Genomic DNA, 12,927 nt, shown 5'->3' on the forward strand with positions numbered 1-12,927 from the left:
GAAATAATACTTTTATTCAGTTCGCGTTAATTATAGACGTATCTCTCTTTAAGACGCTTGGCTAATACGGCACTTTCAATTACAGTGGTACCTCAGGATACGAAATTAATCCGTTCCGAAACTGAGATCGTATCATGAAAATGTCGTAAGGTGGATCATCTTTTCCCATACGATTACATGTAAAACCAAATAATTCGTTCCAACGCGAAAAACATACTCAAATTAAAGCCAAGTAATACATTTAAAAAAATAACTGTAGTAAGAAAAACAAATGAAAAATGCGAACTAACGTAACGTCGTATGGTGAGTTTTTGTTCGTATCGTGGAGCAAAAATATGTTCGAATTTCATGTCGTATCCTGAAAATTTCGTATGCTGGGGCGTTCGTAACCTGAGGTACCACTGTATATTCATGTTTATTTTCGGTACGTGCCTTGTTCTTAAGGAGATTTTAGGGTTTTTTTAAAATATAAAATTTGTTTTTCATCTGTTTTTTTAGATCTAGAGCTATTTCTAATTTAATAAATGGTGTAAATATGTTCTTATGCTTTTACTGGCAAGTAATATTGATAAAACTGGTATTTTGAGACTCGACAAGTCCCAGTGTGAATAGTGTCTAAATTTTTAAGTCCGTATTTAAATACTATATATTGGTTCCCGTTTATTGAATTTGTTATCTACGATACGTTCAAACGACGAAAAATCTATATATTTTTAACAAAGTTCAAATAAAATATTATTGTATAGTTTAGTCACTTTTTATTTAGTCTACATGTCGAAATTTCATATATTTAACAAATACAATTAACTAATTAAAATTCATATCGTGTTACAAACATCTCTTTATTATAATTATCAAATTTTTGTTTGCGATAATACTTTTTCGTGACATTTCAAACAGCGTGTACATTCTAACATGCAATTGGACACAAGATGTATAATAGAAATTTTGAATTGCGCAGTGGGAATTTTATATTTGTACAATAATTAATTGTCTTATTCTCGGTTTTATAAGTATTTATTTCTTCTCGTTATATTATTGTGCTTATTTTCCATTTAAACAGCTTATTAACACCAGGGTTTATCGTCTTGGCCAAAACAAAATTGATATTTGTGCAGTAGAAAAATAACCTTAGAATAAGGCCTGATTTCAAATGTGCACAAAATGAACCACTATTATATGAAATAGCAAAACTTAAACAGATATAAATCAGCTAAATATTTAGAAACTTTAAGTGAAATAATATTCGTGTTTTGTCTTTTTCTTCCACCCTTTGCACTAAGAGGAAGATTTTTTCATACTCATTGTGGGTTGGCCAAGCCGATAATAGGGCAACTGAGTGGTGAGGGGTGGGACCCAATTTATTTGGGACAGACTGTGCATGAATTCCTAGGGAACTCGCGAAATTTGATCGTCCCGCAATTGATCTCGAGTTCCTACAGCGGTATGAACTCGAGATCAATTGCGCTCAGCCGTCCAGCTGTCGAGCTTCTGACTTTGAGACCGCTTCGAAAAATTTCCAAAATTAATTTCTTTGCAATTTTTCAATTCTATCTGCTTTTTTAAATCGTTATAAAATAAATAAATGAACATAATACGCGTACTCATATTTTATAAACAGTGTTCCTGGATTTATGAAAAATTATTTGATTCTTTGATTATACTTTGAATCAGTATGCAATTAGTTTTTATTGATTTGGGTTATTTTCAACTTTCTTCACTTCAGATTGTCAAATCGACTTAAGAAATCTGTTGTGAATGTTATAATATTGATGATGTGCATGTCAGTATTGTAGTTATTATGATGAAACTAAGCTAGCTGTATCTAGTCTAAATTTGTTAGTTGTATTTTATCTTTAAATTTGTAAACGTAAAATAAAATTAACAGATTAGCTTTACTAATTACGCATTGTTTCCTTAAATCTTTACTAATAAATGTTCGACGGTTTCTACTTAATGCTATTAAGTATACGAACTTTTGACTCGGACTCGTCGGGTATTAGATCCAATATCGAGTTCGAATAATAAGTGAAAAGACTCGAGGAGTCTGAGTCCGAGTACTCGGAATCGAAAAATCCTACTAGCAAGTGAAAAAAACGTAACCTGCTTAATTAAAATGAGTATGCCTGCATATTTGAAATACATTTTATTGCATAATTTATTATAGTTAGCAAACAAATGAGGATACTTATTATGTAAACATTTACTTCCTAATTAGTTTTTTATTTTTGTGCATTTTGTTTTCACTAGGCAGCAGTTATTGAATAAAATTGAATTCTGAGTGAAAGTAATGGTTTTTAAAAATCATATTTTAGGGCCATTTCGAGCGACTTTTAATCGTGCTATAAAAAAATCGCTGGTCTCCAATATCCATACGAGCGACAAATATGTAGCTGCGTCAGAAGTGTAGCTAACCGCGTAACGTTAAACGAGCTACAAATTGCACCTGCGAATAAGAAATATAATTTTACAATTCTCAGTTTTCAGTACGAAAATAAATTCTGTAGAACTTGCGTGTATTTTGCTACTTCTAGTGCGACTTCGTAAGAAAAGAATGCAAAGGCGATATTGAGTTTACCCATTGGTAGGCCAGCGGCTACTAAAGGGACAGTTTTATAAAATATATCATGATTTAAGAAATGAGCTTGAACAGAAATAAGAAATAAATGAGAAACAACAAACGTGTTTTTCATTTATCATGTAATTTTGAGGACTCGTGAACACACCTCATTCAGAAAAAAAAAAAAAAACCTCGAAGTGCACGTGGGAGTTGTGACAAAATAATTATCCATTTATCTGAACACATATAACAGCGTGTGTTCCATTGGTTATGACAGCATAGTTGCAAGCGACAGCGATTAGAATGGAACATGTTACGTTTTTTTTTGTCGCAGGTGTGTAACGGTGGCTCGTGTGTTCGAATCCACTGAAGTATTGCCATTCTAATTTCAATGACTTTTTTGTAGCAGCGAGAAAGAGAAAGATAGAAAACAATTTTATAATTAAGGGCACATTTATCTGCTTAGACGATACTGTCTTAAGCACAATTTTCCTATGTTATTACTTTTTGAAGTTTTTATTTATGTAGACAATCATTTATCAGTTTAGCAACTATTTATGCGTCCAATGCTATTTTATTATCATCTATTCATTTTCATGTCGTTTCTCTTTCCTTGTCATTGCAATATTCAAACTTTAAACTGTCTTTCATAATCTATTTGTCGCATATACATATTCTAATCATCTAAATTTGACTTGTTAATATTCGCAATTAACAATCAGAATAGATATTAGAAAGCATATAATATAATATGTGCTTTCTAATATGTATTCTTTTCTTTAACTTATGTTTTATCTAGCTATTTTTTAAAACTCTCCTATATTTGTCTGATCCGCTGTTTTCATACAACTTTCATTACTACATATTAAAATGGCAAAATAATTTTTTGGAATATTTTTTATCATCATATATTTTCTTTATAAAAAAGCTAATTTTTCAGTTGTTATCTTACTGTTCTAGTTTTATTAGCTTTGTTTTGTATCTCATGTTTCAGATTTTTTTTTCATTAACTGAAAACTTTAAATACAAGCTACAAACTTTTCCTATTTTTATTCATTAGTCGAAACCGCAATCGATTTTTCTTTTCTACAATCTGTTTTAATTTGTTTAATATTATGTGCACCAATATTTTATTCAGAAATCTTTTGTGAGTAACATGAAACACGATTCACTGCCAAAAAAATTAAGTTGTCAATGAATAGAAGTCTATTAACATCTTTAATTTTTTTCCATTTTAACAATCTGAAAGAATTTTTATTACATTTTAAAAGATTTTGTTGTTCTTTACAGCTTTCCCTTTACTCCACATTTTACTGAATAATTCAATAAGCAGTTTTTGAGAACAAAGATCAGATTTCTTTATATGAATTTTTACAGAATTTTTTAGAAATTCTTATTTTTCCGGGAAAATTGATGATAAAATTTGTTTTTTTTTGTTATTATTTTTACTTTTTAAACTATATATTGTTAATTAAGGCATATGCATCTATTAACATTAAAATTCTTAAAACTTTTATAATAATAAAGAAAAACCCTTAACTTGCTTTAATCAATTTTTTTAGCATGGAAGTTCACGAAAAGCTTTTAGTATAATCAATTCAATAATTTTAAGAACTCGTTTTTAACAAACATTTATTGAAATCGTGTAAAAATATTTTGATATTAGGTAAATAGCCTAATATAAGAATGTAATAAAATTTAATGAAATACGCATTGTTTTTATTTTTTATCATTTCAACAGTAAACATATTCAATAAAAACAAATGTCTATACAGTACATGATAACTTCATATAAGAGAAAGCAATAAAAGATGACAGGGTAGGAGAGTAGACGAGAGCTCTTTTTTCAAGTTTTGAAGCAGGTAGCACCAGTTGTCTTTGTAGACAATGAACGTTGAAGAAGAAAGATCACGTAGTTAAATTCATTCCGAAATTTAGTTTGAATATTTTAGAAAGGGGTTACTTTGATACCTAACGTTTTTAAGTGTCTGAATTTTTATGAAGTCAACGTAATATTTTTAATAAGCATATTTATAAAACAATTAATAAAATTGTTAATGATAGTTGAAGTTAAGGTCACAGCCATGTTTTATAATAAATTTTGTATTGTTTCGTAATGTTTGTACCTAAAAGTCAAGATGGGTTCTATCTCTCTCTCTATTTACGAGAGATAACCTATTATGTAAAGAGATGATCCTATTTTAATATAGGGAGATTACAATGAAAGAAAAATAATTAATTAATTTCTATGTTTCAGACACAATATCATTTATTATATTAAATGTATAAATATTGAATATTTTTTCGTTTACATTAAAAATAATAATGCATTTATTTACTACAAATTTATTATTGTCGTTTTTCGGTGAAATATCTACATCACTGAAGAAAAAACAAAATAAACTTTTTCATTTCTATAACATATTTCACCATATGGCGATATGCATTAATATATTAATATAGATCACCATATATTAATCGTATAATTAATTTTCTATTATCACGATTTTTAAAATTTTTTCCTAAATATACACTTTTTCGAAAGAGATTAACAATTATCGAATGTCTCACTATTCATTATTTGATGTGTCTTATGTTAATGGATAGAGAACGATTTTTCGAAATTTGTGCCCCTTTTCCTCGCTTTACCTTAAATTAAATAAAAACAAGATATTTTACGATCATATTAAATTAAAAATTTCAAGACTTTTCAAATTTTACATAATATTAAGTCTGTTTTTTCCAACTACAATTTCTTTTAATAAATGAAAATTATTTATATTATAATACGAGTATAATTTATTAATTGAAAAAATCTGGACGGCGAATTTTAACCAAAATCACAAACATGATAGAAAAAGTCTTCACTAAAACGCCTATTTCACACCACAGGAAAGTGTTTTAACTGGAGAAGTCGATCTTTTATTTTGGGTTTTCCTCTCTGTCTTGATATGTTAAAATCTGTAAAAATCCCTCTGGTGATGGTTCCTGTGAAGTGAAATGGACGTTCTAATAAAGACTTTTTGTATCTTCTTTGTGATTTTGATAAATTTGTTAGTTTATATTCTATTATATACAAATAACTTTTGTTTATTATTACATGTGATACGTCAAAGTATCCAAATCTGAGTACTTATTGACATAAATTCTAGAAATACGTTTGTGCCAAAAATGGAATAACTAGCACTTTCTTACTCTAAGTTATTCAATTATATTCATTATATATTAATTAATTTATCATAAAACAAATTTTCTGTATTAATGTGATTATAATTTATTATGCATTGAGGCGTATGTGTCCAACACATTAGTAATAACTAGTTATATATGTATTCAAAGTGTAGCTAATTTTATTATTTAATGTAATGAAATTATTAGGAATAAAGTCATAAATAAAAATTAAATATTTAATTTAGTAAGGTTTTGAACTGAAAATAGAAATCATAAGTCATTTTTCATCGAAAATAACATTTAAGTCGAGTTAAATTGTTAATGAGTCTTACTTTTGAACATTTAAGATGCATTTTTTTTCATACATATTTTTATAGAATTTTATTCTTTCTTATCTAAGATTCGTTTTATTACTATACCGTTACCTTAGGTGATTATAAACATACGATTTGGATATGAATTCAATTTGTTATCAAGAGTATTAAAAATTTCGAAAGTTACTTAATTTTGTTTTATTGGATTACTTAAATAAAATTATAAATTATTTATAGACATGTCTGGAATGAAGTTTTAGTACTAAGAATTTTGTAATTTAGTTCAATATTTACATCAGCACTTTGAATAACATGCGAATATTTCAGTTTAAAAATTAAGTTTTTATATAAATTTTTCTATAAATAAATTTATGTAAAAACTTAATTTTTAAAATTTAAATATAATTTTTCCTTACTAGGTAAAAAAGTAATTGTATTTATCATTATTTAATAAATGTTATTATTAAATAACATATTATAAATACTACTAGATATATTAAGTCAGATATTAATTCGTTTTATAAAAATTAAATTTACAATATGTCGGATCAATTTCTGTACATTTTATTTTTTCTTTTCTTTAGAAATAAAAAATAAATCGGTATCTGACCAATTTAAATTTAATTTCGTGTTTTAAAATTTTAAATAATAATTTGAATTTATTATACATAAAAATATATTTTATTATATTTTTAACGTTTAAAATATTTTCAGGAAGAAATCAAAAGATCAAGAATCTGATAGCGATTTACCAGATGATACGTCCAAAGCTAGAAATAATGTTAAAAATTTAGTTGATAGTGAGAATATAAATACAATTCAAATCAAAAGAACTCAACCCATTCCAACTCCAACGAATATATATATAGAAACCCGCGATAGATCATCATCTGTGCATGGATCAACAGTATATAGCAATCGATCCCCAGTATCTCCACGAGTTCGTAGTTTGGAAGAAGATATGGAGGCCTTACGCTTATCTCGACAAGATAATCCTTATATTCAACAAAAATTAGAAAGCTATTCTTTATATGGAGATTCCCGAGGTTCTATATCTCCATCATCTGTTTATTCGTCTTTGCAGAAACACGACGAAGAAAAACTTGTGTCTGAAGAATTTGAAGATTTAATAATTAAAGAAGAAAACGAACAAAATTTACACGAACATTTAATTCGAAGTCCGCCTCCAAAATTTCCGAAGAAAATGTCTCAGTTTGTTTTCCATAGCAGGACTGGTTCACCACAACATCAAGTTCGTGACTCATACGAGAGTATCCAAGACAACGTTAGTCAAGTGTCCAACCTAACAAATTCGAATAATACTCTGTTAAAAACAAAAGGAAGTCTATCCATGGTAAGTTGTTGGATTTTCATCTGATTGCAGATTTAAAATAAAAAAAATCGATTTAAACGAAAGTAATTTTTGAAAGGCTAATGATTCTTTAAATGCCATTTAAGGAAATCATTAATATAAATACAAAACTGATAACATTCTAAATGCATCGGTGTTCTGTAATTAATATAAAATGTAAGATTAAGCAGTTATCGTTAAGATAATAGTCACTCAATATTTACTTTGCTTGCTAATGTAACATTTTAATGCAGTTAAAAAAAGATTTATTTAGTGTTTTAGTAAGGATCGTTAAAATCTAAGGTATGTTACTGATAACGGAACTTCCGAAAGTATTTTATGTTCTCGACAGATTTTATTGATGGGATCTATCTATTCTATTCTGTTATCCGATTTAGAAATAAACGGTTTTCCATTGAAGCTGCAAAAGTATTAAATATTTTCAGGAAATGTTATTTTGGTTTCCGATATATTTTCCTATAATCTTACACCGTGTTTCTAATTTATTGTATTAGATAAAACTTTGCTAAAATAACGTATATGTAAAAAGAGTTGAAAGATTTTTATTATTACGACTGTTAATATATGATACTATATTATAAATTCAAATTATAAAATCTTAATTGAGCTAAATAATAATTTAAGTTTTCGTAAACTTTTGTTCAATTTAAAATATAGAAATGATCATTAATTTTTGCATTCTACTTTTTATATGATAATGGAAATAATGAATATAATTTTCTTGAATTGAAGAATCACAATACTTTTTCTTAACAGTTTATTTATTTACCACGGTATGTATTTTAATTTCAAGTGTTGATCTGAATTAAATTAGGAAAAAATTTTAAAAGAATTTTATTTGAAATTTAATAACCGCTTAAAAAGTGCAAATTTTAAATGATTAGTTTTTATATTTAATTTTCTTGTTATTATTGACTAAATGCAAGTTATACTGCATAAAAATAAGATTATGTAACAAAATACATTTTCAGTTTAAATGTTAGCAGCAATCAATAATAAGTCTTTCAACAGCAATAATGATCTGTTTATGTAATAAATTAAGTGGTAATTTTAAAATATTACACAACAAATATATTTTAAATATCTTCATATGAAAATAATAAGATTAATTATTGTATTATAATACTTTAAGAAATAAATTTTTGTTACTTTATTCTACATTAATATCTTATTTTATTTTATATTTATTAATATAATTATAGTTAGTTTATTATATTAAAATTAAGTAAAATTTAATTTTATTGCATTGGGGAGTTTACTAAAATATACTTTTAGAAATAACATACTGGAATATTATTATAAATTTGTTTTTGTTCTAAAATTTTGAGTATTTATAATGTTACTCCTAGTCCATGTAACAACCAGTAAAATTTTGACATTTTTTTTAATGAAATATTTTCGTTTCAGTTAAATAGATCTAATCATTAAATTATTATTATTATTTTTTTTTTTTTTGATATACAATATAATTCAATATAAGATAAGAAAAATATTTAAATTCTTTTCAAATGAACAAGTCTTTCCTTTTGTAAATAAATTAGAAGATTTTGTTTAGTATTTTAGTTTTAAATGTCATTTATTTTATCTTTATTGTTACAATCGTTACGTTCACCCGCCTGACGACTCTACTTTTTATATAATTAACTTGTATAAGTTTTTTAAGACGTTAGTTTCCCTATTGTATATTTTTTGTTGCCTTAATAGGCCAATGAATAAATACAGAGTACAAATTTCGATAATTTCTTATTTAAATACATCAAATCAGATTTTGCCTGAATTGGCCATTAACAAATTTTAAAATTAAAAAAAAAAATTGTAATTTTAAATCGTGTATTAGACTTAGTAAATAAAGAAATAGAAAACTCTTAAATGGGATTTATTACTGATAATGATTTAACTGAAATAATTTCTATGATAGAAAGAGAGTATTAAAGAGAGATTATTTCTTGTATTTTAAAATATAAATATAAAATGTAAACGATTACTCTTTTAGATTCGACTATTTTAAAACATTTAGAACATTATCAACAAGTAAAAGACATTGTATTAAAATGTTGCAATCAATTTAATAATTTGATTAAGCAAACATAATTATTAAAAGTGGATTATACAAATGTTTAATGTAGAGTATCCCAAAATTAAATATTTAAATATCGTTAAAAGTTTTATTATTTTAGTACAAAACAAAGCAAAGCAAATTAGTAATAATCAGGGTTGTTTTTTCAATTTATTATATTTAAGTAAAATTTATTATATTTTATTAGTTTTAAAAAAATGTATTTATTATTACACTCTAAAATCTTTAATAAAATACTTTTTCAACGTGGAAATTACAGTAATCTCTCCATTTATACAAATTCATTTTAATGCAATTGAAAAATTGTTTATTTTTGTTATCAGTAATCTTTCATATGAACTTATATTTTAAAAAAATCTGTAGTTAAAACTTCTCTACCGTAGTAAGAGTAAATTCCTATTTTATTGTCTCCCGTAATTTCATTTACGCGTTATTTTCGTGGAACTAATTACTCCCTTAAATGGAGAGACTTCAAAATAAAAATAAAACCCTGAAAACCCTTTTCGCGTCAATTCTCTCATTGATTCAGCTAACAAGAAAAAAGGAAAAAAAAAATCGAAATTTCTTGTAGTCAATGACTTTTAATATTTCCTTTAAGTAAAGAAATATATTAAGATTCTGTCAGTCATTTTTTCGCCTGAATAAAATTGGTAATCTAATTCGAATCATTTTAGATGATATAGTTAATATTTAAGCGTGATTATAATTATATTATTTATCTTCAAATTTATCTGTTTGTTTGTTTTATATGATACGGTATATAATAGACATAATACTTAATAAAACATCATCATTGTTTTTCATAATCAAATTTATTTTTATTATATTTTAATCAAACTATTTTCAATTAAAAATGCAATATAAGAAAATTATTACATATAGAATTATGTAAACTATATCTAAAAACGAACAGCACATCAATTGAACAGTTCCTTCATATGTAAAGCTAGCCAACCAAAGATAATAGACTACCATTCTTTATATTTACACACTGGCGCATTATTTAATATTCAACATTGTAATGCATTTTTTAATTTTATTATGAATGTAAATATTACATGAATATAAATTGAAAGTAAAATATGTGAATCGATTTAAATTTCACGAAATAGAATTTTTAAATTCGAATTGAATAAAATGTTTAAACAGCCTCTAAAATATTTAAATACTCGTAAATATACGGGTATATCTTTGTCAACATATTACACAGTTTATCTCTATAATTGGATTTTTACATATGTCAAGAGCTATGCCATTAAAACAAAGTTTAATCACTTCGGGTTTGCTAATAAATAGAAATGAATATAAAAATTAATAATTCTTTATTTAGCATATAATGAATTTTAATCTCTTATTGGGGGTAATACAAAATAGAAATAATCAAGAATTAAAATACAGTAGAACATCGATTATCCGACTCAATTGGGGACTGGGGTTGGTCGGATAACTGAAAAAACGGATAACCGAAAAATATGAAAAAATACATTATTAGTATATCTCATGTAATTAGTATATTAGTAGGCCTATATCGCTATTAACCTACTTCGCGTTGAATTTTCATCGATGTTAAGCCTAACAAAAATTGCTTTAAAATAATAATTGTCGCTATTGTATCGTTAAAAATTAGAAAATTAAGCCTCGTTTAAATACTGGCTTCCTTTCATGGTCGAGCCATGTTGCCAGCTAAAACACGTAAAAATAATATTAAAGTAGCCAAGACATAGCCAAATATTGTAGTGCCACATCACTAGCGGACATTTGAATTTGCCGACTAGAACGGTCGGTTAACCGATATGACGGTTAATCGGGGGTCGGATAATCGATGCTCTACTGTAATAACAATTAGTTATTGAAATTTTAATTATTTTCAATACTCTTGATCTGACACAAAAAAATATAAATTATATTTTGATTATTTTGATGTTTTTTGGTACATAATTACCGAGTCTAAATGAAATAATTATATTACTTTAAAAATAATAGCCTACGTTTTTTTAAAGCTAAGTCTAAAAGTCTTTCTCTGAGTTAATTTCTTCCAAAAATTCTATTTTTTCCCCCACTCTTAATTTCTTTCTTTCTTACATTCACATAAAATGTTTTGTCGAAAATAACTTCCCACTAAATTTACAAATTATAGTACGCAGCAAGAATTTTTTGTTTATTATTAAATATTTTGAATTTAATCTCATTTTCATGTAGTCGTATAAAAATAGGGAATATTTAGAGAAACAATTTCAAACTTTTACCAAATTTCTTGTAATAAACTTAAGTACGGAGGAAATTACTGTACTAATAACTTTATTATTGTTTTTAAATGTATAAGCCTACTCTTATCTAACCTTAAACAATAAAAAATAACTAATTATAATCGTTTTTAATGTTTTTATTTTTTTCTTTCACTTTTGATATTTAGTATTAGTAACTTTGGTAACTGGTAATTGATAACTTTTTAAATCTAAATGTGAGAGTTATAGAAAAAAAGTTTTCGTCCTATTCTGATTTATATTTTAAAATCTGTATTTATCAACTTAATTCCTTAGAATTTTGATAATGGATAATTTTTAAGTTCCGTTTTGTTCTGTAATCTGACCTCTGGTGCTATATTTCCCGCTTTTATATCAGGTGCCTGGATGTTTAGTCATCTCGGAGTCTGTCTATTGATAGTCGGAAATCGAATCTATTTCTCTGACTTCATTGGCGCCAGTCTAAAATCCTATGAAATAGGTCCTGAATAACCACGATATACGCGGATATAGATAAGACTCTACATGTGCCAATGATTCACTTTTGCAAACATATGAATTTATGTCATCCAGTTCAGTTTCGAATTTGAGTTGGAATAAACTTATTATATTCATTCACTTTTTATTTTTAGTTCGTTCTTAATACGCAATACAAGCGAGAAATAGTTATTATGACAAATAATCGATGTTTTAAATGCTTTTTTTTCATTCTAAATTTAAAGTATCAGACATGGTTTAATTAATTTTATGATAATTAAATTTCAGTTTAATATACCAAGCATAAATTACTTTGTAATTTAATGTAAAAGATGTAAGTCAAAATTTAATAGCCAACTGATAAACATGTTATTCTTTTAAATAAAAAAAAACTTTATCGCTGTTTTAGAAGACAATGAATTTTCCTGTTTCCTTGTCTATGATATATTATATAAAGTTATACAATATTACATTGTTTTTATGTTAGTGTATTAAGTTATTTTCGCATTTGTTTGACAAATAGAATTTTCTTCCTTCGGGAAGAAATAAATCTTATTTAGTAATAAAATACTAATTTATGAACAATTCAATTAATTTTCTAATTAAATAAATGCAATATTAATATGAAATTATTTTTCACCAATATGAAATATGTTTTCAACCAAAATAATATTCTAAAATTTGTTAGAATTTCTTCGCTCCAACAGTTTTTG

At 25.8% G+C, this 12,927-nt stretch overlaps 1 protein-coding gene across 2 annotated transcripts in view; it reads left to right on the top strand.

Moving 5' to 3' along the window:
* LOC111619657 overlaps positions 1 to 12,927 on the top strand; it is a 126,462-nt gene that overhangs the window by 67,640 nt on the left and 45,895 nt on the right. For both annotated transcript variants that reach the window (XM_023361423.1, XM_023361422.1), the window contains exon 3: positions 6,760 to 7,399. In XM_023361423.1, the coding sequence (XP_023217191.1) occupies positions 6,760 to 7,399 (640 nt within the window). The remainder of the gene's footprint in view (positions 1 to 6,759; positions 7,400 to 12,927) is intronic.

The sequence above is a fragment of the Centruroides sculpturatus genome, unplaced genomic scaffold (genome assembly GCF_000671375.1).
Source record: "Centruroides sculpturatus isolate CEXI.00-Female unplaced genomic scaffold, Cexi_2.0 scaffold25, whole genome shotgun sequence".
Lineage (NCBI taxonomy): Eukaryota > Metazoa > Arthropoda > Arachnida > Scorpiones > Buthidae > Centruroides > Centruroides sculpturatus.